The 19,716-nt window shown below is 32.7% G+C and overlaps 1 protein-coding gene across 1 annotated transcript; it reads right to left on the bottom strand.

Annotated features, from left to right (window-relative positions):
* Positions 1–4,351: 4,351 nt before the first annotated feature.
* Positions 4,352–17,177, bottom strand: LOC132754775 (acyl-CoA-binding protein-like). Its single transcript, XM_060745464.1, has 5 exons — positions 17,054–17,177; positions 8,825–8,939; positions 7,431–7,493; positions 6,395–6,463; positions 4,352–5,569 (listed from the first exon to the last, which is right to left on the bottom strand). Coding segments are annotated over exons 1-5 (258 nt in total). The 5' UTR covers positions 17,063–17,177; the 3' UTR covers positions 4,352–5,567.
* Between the last annotated feature and the right edge of the window lie 2,539 nt (positions 17,178–19,716).

The following is a 19,716-nucleotide window of genomic DNA, read 5'->3' on the forward strand; positions in this document are numbered from 1 at the left end:
ACAATAATAAGTTACAATGTACATACATATTTTTCAATGGTAATATTTCTTTAAATTTGTATCTTCTAAAAAACATACACAGTACATGTTTGTTTTGTGAATTTTATATCTACACATGCAATGGTAAACTTCCACCATTTATTGTGATGCTAGATTTTCTGAAAGCAAGCCAGCGATTTCACTCTAATATATTGACCTTAAAAAAGACTTATAAAATAACTTGAAAAAACCTTTTACAATTACAATAAAAACAACATAATATTATGGCCCATAAAATTAGTTTTGACAAGTTTCATAAATATTGTGTCTTAAGATGTGATGGGAAAATGACAGTTTATTGTTTCCTTACAAATAGAGATCTTCATATTACTGATTTAATTGTTCAAAGTGGAATAATGAAGTATATATTCAGAATTTATTGGGTCATTACTAGGTCATCTCATGAGATAGTAAAACATTCTCAGTTATATAAGTCCGTTATATTGTAGTTCCTTGTACAAAACATACGTACAAAAACCAAAAAATAGGAAAAGAAAAAATGCCTTTTCCAGGATTCAAACCAGTGTCTCTAGTCTACACTCACGGAGGGAACACTCTACTACTATGCTATTATGCTAAACCCGTAAAAATGAATGGTTGATTAGGTGGTTAAAGATTAAGGCGATAAATAGTATGCTTTTATATAAGAATTAACGACACCCCTATTTGTCAATATTCATGTAAGCATATAATGAAGGGAAAAGTGCATTTGAGCTTTAAAAACAAACTTTTTACAGTTACAACTTGGTAAATACATGTATATTGATGATGATTAAGCACAACATATTGAGCCTACTGTTGTGATCAGTATTTTTAAGTGCAGCATGAAACTTTAACTGTAAAAGTTTGATTATACCAGTCCTTCAATTACTTAGAGGTTAATACACGGCAGGAGAGGGCTGGAAGGTGATAATCGGCCCGGAAAATGAATAATGGACCCGAGGGCTTTAGCCCGAGGGCCATTATTCATTCAGGGCCGATTATCACCTTCTGGCCCTACTCTGACGTGTATTAATGTCTTTAATACACTTGGTAAATCTAATAGATCTAGTAGCATTTAAAAAAAAAACAACAACAAATAGGATCTACTTTGAAGTTCTTTCGTTGAAATTTTTGTCTACTGTACTCTTCTACTGTTCTATACTGTACAGAGATGTTTACTGTTTGTGTGTTCAAAACAGTAGAATCTAGAAGCAAGTTTTATTTTCTTTTTTTTTTCAGAATGAATTTGTCGTATTATTTCTTCAAATTTCAATAGTAACAAATATGTGTTTGTACTAAATACGCTTAAGCTCTCACAATAAAAATAAAGCGATTCGTGCTGACAATCTACTTTCACTTTCACAGTTAACTGTTTGATGACGTAAAATATGACGTCATTGTTTCAGTTTGTGCACGTGCACATGTTCTGCGGGCTGATAACTATTTCTCGGCCCCGGGCCGCAAACTCATAATAGGTCACGAAACACTCATAATCAGTTGAAATCATAGGCAATTTTGTTACTATATATAGTAACAAGTGTATTAAATGGGTATATTAGCCCACATCTAAAGTCACTCTGACACTGCTATGGGCAAATGATGATTTTCAAGTTTTATGTGTGAAGGATCTCTTGTCCACCCTATTTAACTCATGTGGCGGCACTGGAGTATGAACCACTCTGCTTCGTCACGTCAAGAGTAAAAGCTGATTCAATTCTGTTTTTGTATGAGAGGGAAATGATTTAATCTGTTTTACAATAATATGAAGAAAGAAAATTCTTGAATGAGTAGTTGTTTTCTATAGAAACACTTGAAAATATTAATTTGCAAACAAACTTATTGAAACGATGTAATTGTACGTTATGTTGAAAATCTGGTATTATTGTAATTATATTAAATAAATCCGACCCAGAAGCTTGCTTCATTTTAATTTTTCTCTTCTTTCAATGGTTACAGATAAAAACCAGGGCAATAGACTTTCATCCATTTGTACAAATCTTGCTATATAACTTAGACAAACAAAGGGAAGTAAAATTATTTTACAGTTTCTTTGTAAGTGGCTTGATACACTCCCTTGAATGACATAGACCTACCGTAGTTCTTAGGTTTGTTAACAATTCCTTCCTTCCATATACATGACATTCTAGTCAAGTCATTATGTTGCTGTCTTTTATGTAAGGATGATGTCGTTCTGCCGTTTTAAACAAGAGCTGTCGGTAGGACAGCAACGCTCGACTATTCTTAGTGCTTGATAGTAAAAAAAATGCTTGATACAGATAATTCCTCCTGTTTACAGGTTGGGGTAATGATGGTGAACAAGTGTGCAAAGTTTCAAAGCCATATGTCAATGGACTTTGAAAATATTTGAACTATTACAAAAACTTTAACGTAAATTCTAAGTCGAAAAAGGGGCATAATTCTGTCAAAATGCTTGATACAGTTACCTCCTCCTGTTTACAGGTTGGGGTAATGATGGTGAACAAGTGTGCAAAGTTTCAAAGCCATATGTCAATGGACTTTGAAAATATTTGAACTATTACAAAAACTTTAACGTAAATTCTAAGTCGAAAAAGGGGCATAATTCTGTCAAAATGCTTGATACAGTTACCTCCTCCTGTTTACAGGTTGGGGTAATGATGGTGAACAAGTGTGCAAAGTTTCAAAGCCATATGTCAATGGACTTTGAAAATATTTGAACTATTACAAAAACTTTAACGTAAATTCTAAGTCGAAAAAGGGGCATAATTCTGTCAAAATGCTTGATACAGTTACCTCCTCCTGTCTATAGGTTGGGGTAATGATGGTGAACAAGTGTGCAAAGTTTCAAAGCCATATGTCAATGCACTTTGAAAATATAAAAAAACTATTACAAAAACTTTAACATAAGTGGTTACGCCGACGCAGACGCCGACGCTCGGGTGACTACAATAGCTCTACTTATTCTTATCGAATAGTCAAGCTAAAAAGTTGTTAATTTTTACACTTCTATAAGATAAAAGTGCTTTATGAAAATATTTTTTCCTTTTTTTTCTACAAAATGTGATTTATATGTAATATGTAAGAAAAGAATCATACACCAGCTGACACTACAGATGGTAATATCTAGTTCTTGGGTAACTAGCAGCCTTTTTACCACTGTAATCAGTTACTGTCAAGCTAGATATTCTCGTCAAGCTAGATATTCGCGTCTGAACTGGCAGCAGGTGTAAGATTCTTTTTAGTGTTTAATCTTAAAGAATTGTTAAAATAAACAAGGTAAATGGCATTTATATTATTTTGTATATGGAATGTTTGGGGTTTGAAGACTCAAATTGAAAGCTTTTATCTCTCAAGAGCTGTGTTAAGTGTTAAGACATTGTTCTTCCTACTCTGTAAATGTATTTGTTTCACTAAAGCACATTACAATATTTGACCATACTATATCAGGGGCATAATTATGATAGTTTGGTTTAAAATCAGATCTCTCACACTCCCTTTTGATGTTTTGGCACCTATGTTATGCAAATACATATTTGTGTTCAGGAAACTGTAAAAAGTTGTTCAGTAGCATTCCTTTACACAATTAGTATAACTTGTTGTTATGCCACAAACTGATAGGTAAATTGCCACCAGCAGATGTGTAAATTGCAACCAACAGGTCACAGTCAGACTGCACTGACATCATTTACATGTGGATCCTAGCGGTATAAGAAAGTAACCATTGCTGTTGCTACAATTCAATGTTATTATAATAAAATCAAAAACAAAACTAAATATGACTTTTTTAAAAGATTTTATTTGATCCGTATTTGCCATGATTAAAAAGATGTCCTGAAGAACACATTGAAATGACAATTGATAATTGAGCCGTGTCATGACAAAACCAACATAATGGCTTTGCGACCAGCACGGATCCAGATCAGCCTGCGCATCCGCGCAGTCTGATCAGGATCCATGCTGTTCGCTTACCAACTCTATTACAAGTAGAGAAACTGATAGCGAACAGCATGGATCCTGATCAGACTGCGCGGATGCGCAGGCTGGTCTGGATCCATGCTGGTCGCAAACCCATTATGTTGGTTTTGTCATGACACGGCTCATATATATTGAGCAGTATAAAACATTGTATAAATATAAATACCAAACAATGGAAAAATAAAAAAAAGATACATAAAATATGGAATTGTTTTCTATGAATATTACACACAACTCTGTCATAATTATATATGTATATTCAAATTGAATGTTACCCTTTAAGTGATTCTTTTAAATTAATAAAACCAAAGAAAAAACCTGTTACAAATTTTGATGAAGAACATACAGATGTAAAAGTTGGTACAAAGTAAGTGGGTTTTCTTTTAGTTTTTTCTTGTTTTCTTTAAAAAAATGCTCAATATATTAATAGCAAATTATTGTAAAATCATACAGAAAGGACACACAGAACACTAAAAATATGTATAAGCAGACGCTACTACAAGAAACTGTCAAAATTTATTAATGTCACATTTCATTTTCAATAATTTCTCATTTTTCTACTTTTCACATTTTGTTCTTTTTCAACCAGTTTTCACATTAAACAAATGTCTTTCTTTTTTTTTAAATTTTCTAGTTTCCACAGTACTAGTCATTTCTAAGTCAGATGTTTTGTTTCCCCAATTATACTTTCTGCAATTTTTTTTCTATCAAAACTAGTTGATTTAAGTTGATAAAGAATACAAAGCAAATAATAAAAAAAAATGTGGTCCCGAAAGTACAGTAGTTTCAGCTCAAAATCAATAAAATTTTCATGCAAGTGAATTAAAATAGATAAAACACAAATGTAGAAGTTTACCATGAACACATCTGATTATTTGTATAAAGAGAATTAATTGATGTGTTAGTATAAAATAACTAATTACCCTCTGTTTAACATCATCTTAACAGTTATTAAACAATACACCTTTTTTTATAACATTTGGATAAAAAACATGCTCGGACCATGTTTGTTCAACAAGAATGGTAGGTAACCCCTGAGTTGGAAAAAAGGGAATCCGAATGAAATGTGCATGTAAAATGACAAAATAATATATAATTCTAAATTACAAGACTAGCAAACATTTAAAACACATCTTACTTTAATCCAATTGTTAATTTTTCATATATATATTTATACAAAAACAAAAACTGAACACAGTAAGTAAATTTGATCCCAAAAAAATAGTGATAATAATGTTACTTCTTTGTTCTTATATGATATACATGTATATTCATTAGTAAATTGACAACAGACAGCAAAATTATACTTCAATTAAATAAATAATCATCAAATATTTAGCAAAAAACATACAATTACTATATTAAATATTGTTTTTAAAGAAGTAAACTACCTATTTCAGCATAAGAAGAAATTTCAAAATTTGACCTTTACATAGGTTAAAAACAGCCTTGTATAATTATGTAAGAATTATGCAGAAATATTTCATAAGCAATTTGTCATAGGAGTTTAATTGTCTCTGTGTTTGATATACTAAATGATTCTGGACTTCATGTGATTTAGGAATGGCAGAACTTTAAAATCCAGTGTCAAACTCTGAAAAAAAACAAACATAAAGAATAAAAATAAGCATCACTTAAAATCATGAAGTTATTACTGTTAAAATTATCATTATAAAATAACTTCAAATATAAATCTGCTGTGAAACTCTGAAGTAACTAAATATATGTATTTAAAATAACTAAGTTTAAATTTGTTGCCACAGAACATTTTGATACATGTTTATATTCTCAAAATGGTAATCCGTATTCTTCAAATGGCTTTCAAGTTCTTTTTGATACTTGTGATGTTTAATGGCAACTAAGAAGATTTCAAGAATCAGTCTATATTAATGAACACCTGCATTGGATGGGTTTTAGATACAAGAATCAGGAAGCCATGACTTAGTGGTTGAAGTGAATGTCTTATAACCTAGGAACAGCAGGTTTGAGTCACACTGTAGTCGCAAACTTGTCTCTGGTTAATCCAGCTAACTTAAGACTGGTGCAATGAAGCTACAAGTTACCCGCACAATGGTGCCAAAACTACATAATATTATAAGTACCGGTAAATACAAATCAGTCAAACTTTGACTGCCATTAATTCAAGAAGATTTGGGGCCTTAATTGGCCCTCATTTACAGGCCAAAAAGTGCCCCTTTTCACAATTTATTGAACATTAATTATTTTCAATGTGTTTAATTTTAACATAATGAAAATTTGCATGAGCTTAGAATTAAAAGCATTTACTCATAGAAATACCTTTACAAATAATTTCAAAATAATGTTAATTTTCATAATTCAAAGAATAAGGTTAAAGTTGCAAATGACTGAAAAACTTCAACACAAGTTTGTTATTTTTCTTTCAAAGATTTTAACTTACATGCATATTTATCTTTTAAAGATGCTACCAATTCTATATATTTGTTTTCTGCATCAGATTTGTCCAACCCTACAACAGTAAAACCAAATTATATGAAATGCATGTACATACATTGATATACTGTGTTTTAAAAATTTACTTAAGGGTATATATGTAAACTATTAAGTACTGTGTTAACATAGTATAGGCTTTCTTTAGGCTATCAATATATGTTTCTTTCACTTCTTTTTCCTTTAGAAATATCTTAATTTAAATAGAGCCTCTACCACGATTTTTAAATTTCATACCAGATAAAAACATTGAGTAAAAGTCACTCGATTCAAACCTTCAATGATGAATAATTTTTTTCTTTTTCTTTATGTAAAAATGAAAGATTTTGCAGCATAAATGTGGTTTTTAGACCCATCTCTGCATTGTTGTTCATTATACCCACCAATGTTCTTCATAGTAGTAGACTTTGATAGGGGGATGGGGATAAGTTATCTAGTAGAAAAATAATTATAAAAAGAAATTGTTTCTGGTGGTTATTGTGTCCATAGGTTATAAATCTTCCAATCAAATTTGAAAAACTTTGATTGTGGCAATTTACTGTAACTAACAAAAGCAGTAGTGGCAAAACTTTGTCAACATGCAATTTGAAAGTTTCATAACTTGGCTTGCTTAAAGAGCCTGTAACCCTTCAGCATAACAAACTGCTGCCAATGAAACTTAGTGAAGGTAGACAAAATGAAATTATTACAAGATAGAACAAAATTGTGACAAAGTGATTCTTACATATCCCTTCAACACAACATGTATGGGTTAGGTATAATATGTTGTAATTGGTAACAATAGGTTTGGTATGAGTTTGGTGTAACTATTTATCCGTGCATGAAAATGGACCTTACTAAAATCTTGATGATTTTCAGACAAGTCATTTAAAAGACAACATCTTGAAGTTAATTGCTGACATTATACATAAAAGTAGTCAGCTGGCTATAAATAATTTATTTGAACAAAAATAAAAATTCACACAATGATATATTAAAGTATTCACCTTTCTTTCCTGACCAAGCATCCCACTTTGCCTTACCCTTGAAATCTAACATACCAGGCCGGTCTGAAATTAAATGTTTTAGTAAAGTAAACATTGTCTCTCTTAAACTAGCACCCCTACACATATGTGCTAATTTTTCTAAAAACTTTAATTAAATAACTTAACCAATCTCAATCAACAAAAATTACTTATATTCATTATTTATTCAGAAAGTTCTCTTTTGTAAGCAACAAAAAGAATATTGCTGATCAAGAGCTGTCGGGGGGACAGCATGCTTATCTATTCTCAATGCTTGATAGTAAAACAATAGCCTGGATAATGTAGAATTTTTAAGTTCAAAAAGGGCCATAATTCTGTCAATATCCATGTTAGAGTTTAGACCTTGGATTGTAACCTCCAATTATGCTCCCAAATAAGGAAGTGAAGTTTCAACCCATTCTCTTCAGTAGTTTTGGAGATAAAAACTTAACCACAGTCGGCACAGTGTGACACAGATGCCTGGGTGGGTACAATTGCTTTTCATATTCTTCAAAGAGCTCAATAATTATTCTGTTATAATTAACATAATAAATTATAGTTTTCCATTGATTGTGAATAATTTTTTAAGCTATACATTAATTTTCTCCATTTTCTTTTTGCCCAGTGACCCAAATGAAGTCCCTGTAATGAACCACATGAAAATGATGACTTTTTATAATTCAACATTTAAATTTGACTTTTTAAAAAAAACTAGAACTGTGTCCAAAGGACACGGATGCCCCCACTGACAACATATATATGGTATATAATGAAAAAAATCAACAAAGGGCCATAATTCTGTTAAATTTGGTTGCAGCAAAAATTCCTTCCTTTACTTCCATCTACACATTAAGGTTGTTCATCCCTGGAAGTTTAAGCAAAATCTGCCATCCGGTTTAAGAGGAGTTGTGTTCACAAAATTTCTATATGGTAAAAAGTGAAAAAATCAACAAAGGGCCATAATTCTCTTAAATTTGGTCGCAGCAAAAATTGCTTCCTTTACTACCATCTACACATTTAAGTTGTTCATCCCTGGAAGTTTAAGCAAAATCTGCCATCCGGTTTAAGAGGAGTTGCGTTCACAAAATTTCTACATAGTATATAGTGAAAAAATCAACAAAGGGCCATAATTCTCTTAAATTTGGTCGCAGCTAAAATTCCTTCCTTAATACCATCTACACATTAAGGTTGTTCATCCCTGAAAGTTTAAGCAAAATCTGCCATCCCGTTTTAGAGGACTTGCGTTCACAAGATTTCGGGACGGACTGACGGACGGACAAAAGCAACGCTATATGCACCCCACTTTGTGGGGGCATAAAAATAGTAATCCAATGTACATGGAACATTTCAAGACTTCCTTATAAACATGCACATACCTGTGTTAACATCACCTACAGTGGCCTGTTTAAATAGACTGTAAATTTCCAGCAATTCTTCATCTGTAGGCTTCTTTGTGAATGCCTTAACATCTTCTGCTGCTTTGTTAAATGCCTGTTTCAATGAAGAAATGAAAACATTAGATAAATACCTAAACTGCTAGTACTGAAAAAGATTATTCCTGTCCACTCATATTAGCCCTTCCCACTAATTTAGAGTCAATCCAGTCTGCGCATCTGTACAGACTGACCATTCAAGCTCTACTCTGTTGTCTGACCTGTAACTTCTAATCAGTTTCCATCAAGATATGCCTGAAATTGAAAATGAACATGTACACGTAGTCATAACATTTATTGAAATGGGTCTAATTGTTATCAGTATTAACAATGATAACCAAACATTCTGCCACTTTATAAGTGACTGTTCATTCACATACAAACACATACATTAAATTCAAACTTTATCAATTTTTCAATGACTGGAAGTACATTTCATATGATTAAAGGTAGGGCTAATTCTCAGAACCCTAAAATTTACAAATCAATAGATCATTAAAGTTATAAATGGTATATAATGTTTCTGACTGTCCATATCATTAACTTGGATAAACAAGACATGCCCACAGACAGAATGTCGAGACCTCTTGTCAGAATTCAAACCTGAACCTATAAGCTTCAGATCAAGGAAAAAGATGTATACATAGGTGAGGAGTGTGCAACACATCCTCTTTATACCTAAGGCAAAATCTTGACAATGCATCATTTTAGGCAACCTTGACCTCTGACCCAGTGATCTGGTTCATGTACATGACACAAGGTCTCATGATGAACATTTGTGCCTAAAAAACTCAATTCATGTTTTTTGAAAATTCTTCCGTGCACAAAGAAATTATGGTATGGAAAGTTTGGATGCAAGCCCGCACATACAAACACTGAAAGCCATTTTGACAACTATATTGAGCTCAGCGCCAGCTGGCTTGACAAAAAACTCTGACCACTAAGCATAATACTTCAAAGCATAAGCAAGATACAGTGCCAACAAACAAATTTTAATATTTTCATTTGATCACTTGTGACAATGACCTTCATTTTGTGTGAGACAATTCAACTCCACGTGGAGAACATTTGCGCTACATTATAATAAAATCATCTTTGATAATGTATATAACAGTTATACTTGCAAATGTATATTCTATTTTGTTTTTTGACCTTTGACCACAAAGTGTGACCTTGATCTTTACCACAGACACCTGAATTTTATGCTCAACACTCAAAGATTTGTCCCAAGTTATATCAAAATCCCTCTATGCATGTGGAAATTACGCTCCGGACATGGGTTTAGCACTGAACTTTCAGTGTGACCTTGACCTTTGAGTTTTGTATGCGACACAGCAACCCATGATGATGAACATTTGTAACAAATTATTTTGTAATCCTTTTAAAACGGAGAAAGATATAGACTTGATATATCCCAGTCTTCGAAATTAATGCCAGTCCAAGGCCCGAGGCCACTATATTCAGCATCGGTCCGGTGATTATTGCAAGGTTGGTGGTCCGACGGGCCAGTAGATTTTTGGCCATGAAAAAATATTATAGAAAAATTCATCATAATAATGAAGCATGGTTCTCTAAAAGATTTATCTTTCTGCCTTTTTGCAAATGAAACCCATCAATTCTGTCCTAAATGTTCAAAACACGGCAAGAGATGTCTAAATTGTATTGAGTAATGGAGGCCGCCATTTTTTTCTTGGATATTTTCCGTACCGCACCCGGCGCACCGTACAGTTACGGAATTAAACCATTGTTTTATTATGGTCATTATATAGCTATGATTTTGTGATTATTGAGTTAAGTAAATATTTTGTGTAAAAGTGATTTGTTTGGAGCAAAGTGCGTTGTTCATGTTCAATTCTAGAATTTCTAGTCTATTTTGCCTAAACATTTGGTCCTTATAGATTTTTCAAAGCTGTCAACATATGGCCCAGAATACAAGAAGTATTATGCTTCTTTCAAAAATATCAAGGGTAGCATGATAAAGTGTTTTCCTTTACCCATCAATTCATTACCTATCTATGTATTTGGTCCGGCTAAAAATCACCAGGTCCAGTAAGATTTGAAATTTTACTGGCCCGAAAGTCCTGTGCTTTTTAAATTTTTTCGTGAAGACTAATATTGCAATTGGGCTCGACAAAAAGAATTGAAATTAATTTCTGACTTTTGATGTCCAGTTTACTGGCAACCTCCAACTAACTTCAGGGTGTCCACTAGCCACGAAATCCTGAGGGTCATTTTGACTAAGTTTTACTGACTACAAGGTCAAATCCCCATGATTTTAACAAAATTAGATCCTCCAGCTAAAATCCTGAGGGTCAAATCAGGCCTTTTGGAAATTTTGGATGGGACCTGGGTCAAAGAGTCATTTCAAGGGTCAAACGGACACCCTGCTAACTGAAGTTAACTGCCAGGATATAATGTAGCCAATGTTGTTTGGCTATCACACATTCTGCGGGCATTCAATGAGCCTGAAAAATTTGATTAAAAGCTACACTACAGTCTACAGTACAGTTGTTTAGGCAGTAGCGGATTTTAGGGTATAGCGGATAACATGGCAGTAACAATGCTCCTTTCCATCAAATATGCCTTTTTCAAAATAATACAATTATACCATCAAAAAGAGTCATATATTTGCCATCCGTGGCTAATTTTGTTTTATTTATTTCAAATTGCACAGCGAGTTTTTCTTACATAAATCAGAACGAGGTAACCGGATGTTGTCACTGTCAGACTGTTTATAAGCGCTTCCAAAAGAAATAAACAAAAAACTATTGATCAACACCAAGTAAAGTAATGAAATATTGACATGATTTGGTGTAAAAATCATTTGTTTATAATTTTGCAAAAGCTTTTACAGATATAACTCCTACTGACACTAAAAATTATTGAAAATGAATAGCAAGTGCTTCTGTCAGTAACGGATTTTACATTAGGGGGTGGTCTCAAATTTTTTTTTATGTGTCAAAACGCCGTCAAAAGTGGATTAAAAATAGACTTTAACAAAAAAATATCCCAGTTTTAATGGTGTAATATTATTTATTCTATCTTTTTATAATTTTAACTCAGTTGTATTGATACTTTGAATATACCATCATTATTAACTCTTCTTTCAACTAGATTATAAGATTGATAATGGCTTTAATGTAAAACAGACCTCTTTTTCATTGAACTTTGTTGTTTCATTTTTCATACTTAATACACATGCTCAGCTCAAGTTTATTGCAAAATTTTTATAATTTATGTATTCAGAATATATAGTTTACTTTTTAATTCATCTATACAGATCTTAGGAAATATTGTTTTTATTTGTTAAGTTGCAACATATTATACAGTTATCATTGCTTGTATCATGACTGTGATGTTACAAAATCAATAAATAATTTTTAAATAAATAAAGCTATTTACTATGGTTGATATAATTATAGATTTTTTAAAGAAATAACTATGGTAAACTATAGCTATGTTCAAACTATTACATGTCACAGTTGCATCATAAGTTGTTGACCAGATATTTATTTATATATTTATTTACTTGTAGAAAAATTTGAAAGATTACTATCAAATGTAACATTTTTCATTTCAGTAACCCCAAAACATGTTTCTGTGACATGTACTTTGTAAATACTAAATTTAGAACGTTTTGAGACTCGCCTTCATTGACCTTCACCTACCTATCCCATACTCCCCAAAGCTATCCGCTACTACCTGAACTATATGCCGAACATAAACAAAGAGTACTACATGTCTATCTATCTATCTCTGGATACTGCCAACCCCTCTTACGAGTGTTAAAGGCAGGAATTTAGTGCACGTCGGATTGTTAGTAAAAGGTGAAGAGAAAAGCTAAAAAGAAAAGTCCAAACATTGACATGCTTGGAAGGTGAGACTGAAAATGTATTCTAGTCATGGTTAAAATGTTAATAGTGAAACAAGATGATAAGAGATAAAATAGTTTAAAAACACTGGGAGTAAGACTAGTACTGCAAACCCACCACTGCCTGTTTGAACTGACTCAGGTTGGGCAGGGTGGCAATGTTACTAGGAAGTTTATTCCATAGTATAATGCTATGAGGGAAGAAAGAGTACTTATGGTAGTCGGAGGATACCTGTATTTGACGTAGGGATAAGGGATGCATATGTCTGGTTAATCTATGTGGGGTTTGGACATAAGTTGGGAGATTAATTGCAACTAGGTTATGGTATATCTTATAAAACATTATCAGTCTACAGTCCAGTCTGCGATGTTCAAGGGATCGCCAGCCCAGTTCTTCCTGCATGGCTGTGACACTAGAGTGAGGGGAGTAATCCCTTTTAACCCATCTTATTGCACGTCTCTGGATCATCTCAACTTTGTCAATATTGGTTTTAGTATAAGGAGACCAAATAGATGAGGCATATTCAACCTGTGGGCGGACCAGGGACTTGTATGCTAGTTCTTTTACTTTCTCATTTTTAGTGATGACATTTCTTTTAATAAAGCCAAGGGATCTGTTTGCATTGGAAGTTATTCGGGATATATGTGTATTAAATTTAAGGTCAGCAGATAGATCTAGTCCGAGATATTTAGCATTTGTAACAGACTCTAGGATTTGGCCATGGAGCATATATTTGTGTTTAATTATGGTCTTATTTTTGGTGATATGGATGACTTGGCATTTTGAAGGGTTAAACTCCATGTCCCACTGCTTCTCCCACAGAACCATATTGTCTAGATCATGTTGGAGAGTTTGGGGGTCTGAGGAGGAATTGATGGTTAGGTATACAGCAGTGTCGTCTGCAAATAATCTGACTTGGGATTTGAGGACAGAAGATGGTAACTTGTTGATATATAGAAGGAAACAGAGGGGCCCTAGGACCGAGCCTTGGGGCACTCCAGAGGTAACTGGGACTTCAGATGAGCAGTCACTATCCACAACTACTGTCTGTCTACGGCCAATAAGGAATGACTGTATCCAGTTTAGAATTTGAGGACAAACACCATGTTCTTGCAGGGTATCTAAGAGTTTAAGATGGTTTACTTTATCGAAAGCTTTGGAGAAATCAAGAAGTATAAGATCTGTTTGTTTGCCATTTGAAAGGTTGTTCACAAAGTAATCAGTAAGTTCAATGAGTTGTGTCTCACATGATCGTCTTTCTCTGAATCCATGCTGAAGATCAAAGAGTATGTTGTGGGTGGTAAAGTGAGAGGATAGTTGAGAGGCAACTATATGTTCGAGTGTTTTACAGAGGATGCATGTAAGGGAAATTGGGCGATAGTTTGCTGGATCACTTGTATCACCTTTTTTGTAGACAGGGCATACGTTTGCACGGGTCCAGTCATTCGGAATATTACCGGTGGTCAGGGATTTTTGGAAAAGAACTGCAACGATGTCAGCAATCTCTTCTCTCAGCTCCTTCAGGACAATTGGTCTAATGTTGTCAGGGCCGGCAGCTTTGTTGGCATTGAGGTTGGCGAGGAGCTTTAGTACACCTGCCCTACCGATGATGATGTCATTCATTTGTGGGTACTGACAATACTTTCTGGGATCCATGAGTCTCATTTTTTGTATACATTGATCTTTAAGTGTGAGTGGTATAATTGGTGAGAAAACTGATTGAAATTGTTTGTTAAGAATGTTTGCTTTTTCAGTGTTATTAATTTTGAGAGAACCTGACTTTTGATCTTTTAATGGAGACACGCTTTGTGAATCTTGTTTAGAGTTTTTTATAAGTGAGTATAGTTTTTTGGTACAAACTTTACTTTGTGTGTTAGTTTCATCATCATCATCTGCAAGGTTCAGGATGTTTTCTAAGTAAGATTCATATGATTGTTTAATTCTAGCTTTTATTTGCGATTTCAAATTTTTAAATTTTAGCCATTGCTCATGATCAGATTTATTTTTATTTGTTTTTGGTTTTTTAATATTTTTATAGAGCTGATCTCTTTTATGAATTAATTTTTTAATGGATTTTGTTATCCAGGGCAAAGATGGTTTAGCTGTAATTCTTTTAGTGGGTATGAATTTTGATATGCCATCCTCAAGTGTGTGTTTGAACTGCGACCAAAGTTCTTCAACAGACAAAGATTCAGCTTTTTGAAGTATTTCAGATGTTGAGGTTTTAATGAAGGTTTTCAACTCAGTCCATTTTGCCTTTTTATACAAGGTGCAAGTACGAGGTTTTTGTTTGAGGAGGGTAGGCCTAGAAGATATTTCTGTGGATATGATGTCATGATCTGATATGCCAGGTATGACTTTGACGTTGTTAACAAGAGTGTGGTTTGAAATGAGCAATAGATCAAGAATATTGTCATTTCGTGTACTTTCATTGACCATTTGTACGAGGTCATGTAATGTCAAAGATACTGCTAAAAATATTTTATTTTAAAAAGGGAAGTAGTTTGACTACTGAATGGCATCAATTTGATTTTCTGAATATTATTATTAAAGACATAAGCAGCGCCGATCTCCTTAGCTATCCGCTACTGCCTAAACAACTGTAGTTCTGGCTTCCATAACTTTATAAATGTCGCTTTTATTTCGACGTTGTGCGACAGTAAACTGGTCTGGCAGTACTACTAATCCTACAAAAAATCAAAATGTCATTGATTTCACTTACAAACATAACTATCATTTGATTATTTCTTATCAAATGAGATTATGTACAAAGGTCAAAATCGGTAACATCTCCAGGGAATGACAGACTATTCTCTCCCTTACCAGTTCCTCTCCCTGACGGTTCTCTCCCAAACCATTTCCTCCCCTGACGGTTCTCTCCCAAATTTGAAATAAGCAGACAGTTCTCCCCCAATTATATTTTTATAAGTTATCATTTTAGTTTTGACTTAATCTAATAACATTTCTTAATGAAGATTATGTAAAGAATGTGTTTGATGTTAAGTGCATTTTATGTTTATCTGAAAAGTGTTTGTAAATAATACTAATTTAACACCTTTTTGAGGTATTTTAATCCTATCAACACCTTCATTATGAGAGATTAAGATAACTGGACAGTGATTGATATACACCTGTAATTATGTTAAGGTCAAGTGATATTTATTTATTTGTTAAATAGCAAATAACATGGTAACAAGTACGGTATGTTCTAGAAAATAAATAAGCAACAACTGGTATACACTATACAATCACATTTCACATACTTTTATACAAAATTGATTAAAGGAAATGTAGACATTCACTTGAAACAATATATAAGACCAAATAATTACTAAAAATATTTAGTCCTCAACATCTTTTCACAGCTATTTTAATCTAATCAACACCTTGATTTTTGAGTAATGACTTAATAAACACCCTAATTATCTCTGACAGCAAACTTAATGCACATGTGTATTGAACACCTTTCTTCATTATACAAAGATATGACATTTGGGTATAAAAATGCATGAATTTATCTTTTTTTTTTCTAATAAATTTTATTCTTATTTATTAAAAAAATAATAAATGAAATAAATACAACACAATATAGTTAATACCTAATGATTATCCTAATCAAGTAAATGATTCATTTTAATTATTTTCAATGACTAAACACATTAAAAAGTGTACATTACATCTAATTTAAAAAAATCAGAATAATTAATTATTATGCCTTAATATTTTCTTCTCTAATTTATATCAACTTACCCATATATTAAACATCTAAATACTGCAATGATTTCTTTTTTTAATTTACATCAATAATAATTAATTGATCAATTTATTAAACATCTTAATACATCCATATTTTTTTTTTGTAATTTTTATCAGTTAATAATAAACTTACCAATTTGTCTAACATCTAAATACTTCAATACAATATTAATAATAAACTTACCCATTTATTTAACATCTTAATACTTCAATTTAATTTTTTTTTTTTCTAATTCATATCAATTTAAATTTAACTTACCCATTATTTTACATCTAAATACTTCAATAATAATGCATTAATAAAAATGGGGAGGAACTGTCTGCTTATTTGCAAATATGCAGACGGTTCTCCCCCAAAATAGGGAGAGAACCGTCAGGGAGGAAACGTCAGGGGAGGAACTGGTAAGGGAGAGAATAGTCTGACTACCATCTCCAGGCATGAGTCAACATGCACACATGTATGTAATTTAATCAATATCTTACATGTATTTGATTTCAAATATACTGTATATCATGAGTAAAATAAAAATAGGATAATACTTACTTCAGACATGATGGTTACTAGTTAAAATATCTTGTAAAGATTAAATTCTTTACTGGAACAAACTCTTCACACACACCCTCAACAAGATAATTTTGGAGGAAGAGAGCACTTATGCAAGGGGAGGTTACTCGAGAATGATTAACACCACTAAATGTTTTATTGGTTATAAAGTAATATTAAACCATTTGCAGTCATCACAAAATTTGCAAAATATCTTCACAAACGCTTCAGTCTGATCAAATATAACCTCATTTTGTTAATTTCGCTTAAAAATTGCTCGTATCACATAAAAAAATTTTATTATTATTCTTTTTCTCCTGCTTTGGGGAATTTAATGTTCACTTCTTAAAATTAATTCCTTTTTCCCCCATTAAATTAAAAATTTAAAAAATTTTAAAAATTTAAAATTTTTTCAATTTAATAATACAGTGAGAAATATAAAGGATTTGTTAAAATTAAAAGCAATATGTTAGTCTGTTATGGTAAGATATGCTGAATTCGTCTAGCAACCATATTGAACTGGTTAAAATTAATTGGTCTATAATGATAGATCTATTATAACAGCTATAGAACTTATCGTGTTGGTAGTACATTTGAGCAGCGTCACGACAAAACCAACATAATGGGTTTGCGACCAGCATGGATCCAGACCACCCTGCACATCCGCGCAGTCTGATCAGGATCCATCCTGTTTTTTTAACCAACCCTAGTACAAGTAGAGAAACTGATAGCGAACAGCATGGAACATAATTAAATATATCAAAAAAGACTGCGCGGGATCCGTGCTGGTCGCAAACGCACTATGTCCGCGCCGTGCTGGTCGCAAACGCACTATGTTGGTTTTGTCGTGACGCGGCTCGTATAGTATTTAGTATCATTATGTAAAAACAAATATGGATGATGTTGGTAAGTGTTAGAATCCGGGACAGAAGCTACACAAGTTAATCTTTCTGTCCCAGGTTAGATACATGTACATTATCCAATATGACATAATTATCAATATTTATAGTAGATCATAAAGATAGAGACTAAAGATTAACAAAGCAAAGGCAACGTTCACAGGACGTTCAGAGTTCTAGAACACGAACTGGTTATAATATTATTATTCAACATATCTGGGACAACAAATATTTAAGTCCCAGAACATATAAAGTTTATTCTTAATGCTTAAAAGTAATGATGGAGAGATTCTAGTAGCAAAAGTCGTTGTTTCTTTAGGAAATGAAATAGGTCTACCTCTGAACTGTTTGTATCCGTAAGAGGCGTCAGATGATGAATATTGTGATGAAAACAAAACTAAAAAGGATGTACTTGTCAAAGAAACTTAACCTATAAGAAAGACTGCGGTTAAAACTTGTATTGTTGCATGATAAACTCATGTAACGGCTCTTGTCAAACTTGTGCAACGGAATTGGAGGATACATTCTGGGGTGTTTATTTTGCGGAACACGTTTGACAGCTCTTTATGTCATATATATATATATTTCTATACAATTTCACAAGCTTTGGCGGTAGTACTACATATATAGAACTTGCAACATTTATGTTTGTGACGCATGGCGATGTGAATATTGTTCACAGAGAAGCTTGCAAAGACATATTAAAGAAAGACATGTGGACCGAAAGGGTTCCCATGTTACTCTTCAACTTGCAAGACGAAGTTTATTTGATCCAGTAATTTATTTACTCATCTTTTAAAAGTTCATAATTTGGACAGACATATTACAAAATGCCAGTCTGCAAAAATAAAGAGTGTTTCAAGAGAGTACTTCCATACAGTGTACATGTACTCTGATTTAGAAGATATCAGTTACACTGAGGATTTTTTCGCCAACCTTAAGAACCAACAAAGTACTAAAGTAGCTGAAGTAGAATTATTTAGTGTTATCGATGATATCTCAGAATCTGATTTTCATATTAGATAGAATCAATAATGGGTTAGATATGTATGGAGCTAAAGATGCTTCCTCTCTACCAGATCTCTCGGACCAGGAACGACAACTCAATGACGAAATCAGTAGAATGTGTTATTCTCAAAATGAAAGTGAAAGTGGCAGTGATATTTCTATTAGTGCTCTCCCCTTCAGAAAGCTAATATTTAAAATTGTTTTATAGAGAGTGTTGATAATGAAATAAATTTCTTTGCCGATACATGTAGTCATGAAAACATTACACCCGAGAAATTCTATGATGGTTAATGTTATGGTGATGTCAGCGATGCAGAAGATGTCACTAACGATTCTTCATTTGATGCTCATAACAGTAATTCGTCTGGTAATGCTCCTGATGTGAATACAGAAAATTCTGCTTCTGCCGATAACTTTGATAAGAAGTATTCCAATTCCTCTGATACATAGAGTGACAGTAGTAATCAAAGTATTGATGAAATTATATTGAGCGATAGCGACAGTGACGACTTTGAAGAAATGAAATCTACTTCCATTTATTTAATACTTGTAAAAACTGAAGAAAAGAAAAAACATCGCGATTATTCATTAAAATGTTATTTTCTTAAATAAATGTTTAGTTTTCATGAATAAAAGTTGTGAATATAATAATTTCTATCTTAATTTTATTTAATGAGCTTATTTGTTCTTTTTCATATGCAACAGTGTTGATGTGTGTAAAGTAGCCGTTCAGCAACGGTGTAATTTAAATTTAAA

The sequence above is a fragment of the Ruditapes philippinarum genome, unplaced genomic scaffold, assembly GCF_026571515.1.
Source record: "Ruditapes philippinarum isolate M1 unplaced genomic scaffold, ASM2657151v2 ctg1337_1_1_1_1, whole genome shotgun sequence".
Taxonomy (NCBI): Eukaryota; Metazoa; Mollusca; class Bivalvia; order Venerida; family Veneridae; genus Ruditapes; species Ruditapes philippinarum.

Coding starts and splice junctions, on each gene's coding strand:
- LOC132754775 (XM_060745464.1), bottom strand. Junction 7,494..8,824: donor TGTAGGTGATGTTAACACAG/GTATGTGCATGT, acceptor ATTTAATTTCAG/ACCGGCCTGGTATGTTAGAT. Junction 6,464..7,430: donor TGCTTGGTCAGGAAAGAAAG/GTGAATACTTTA, acceptor TTACTGTTGTAG/GGTTGGACAAATCTGATGCA.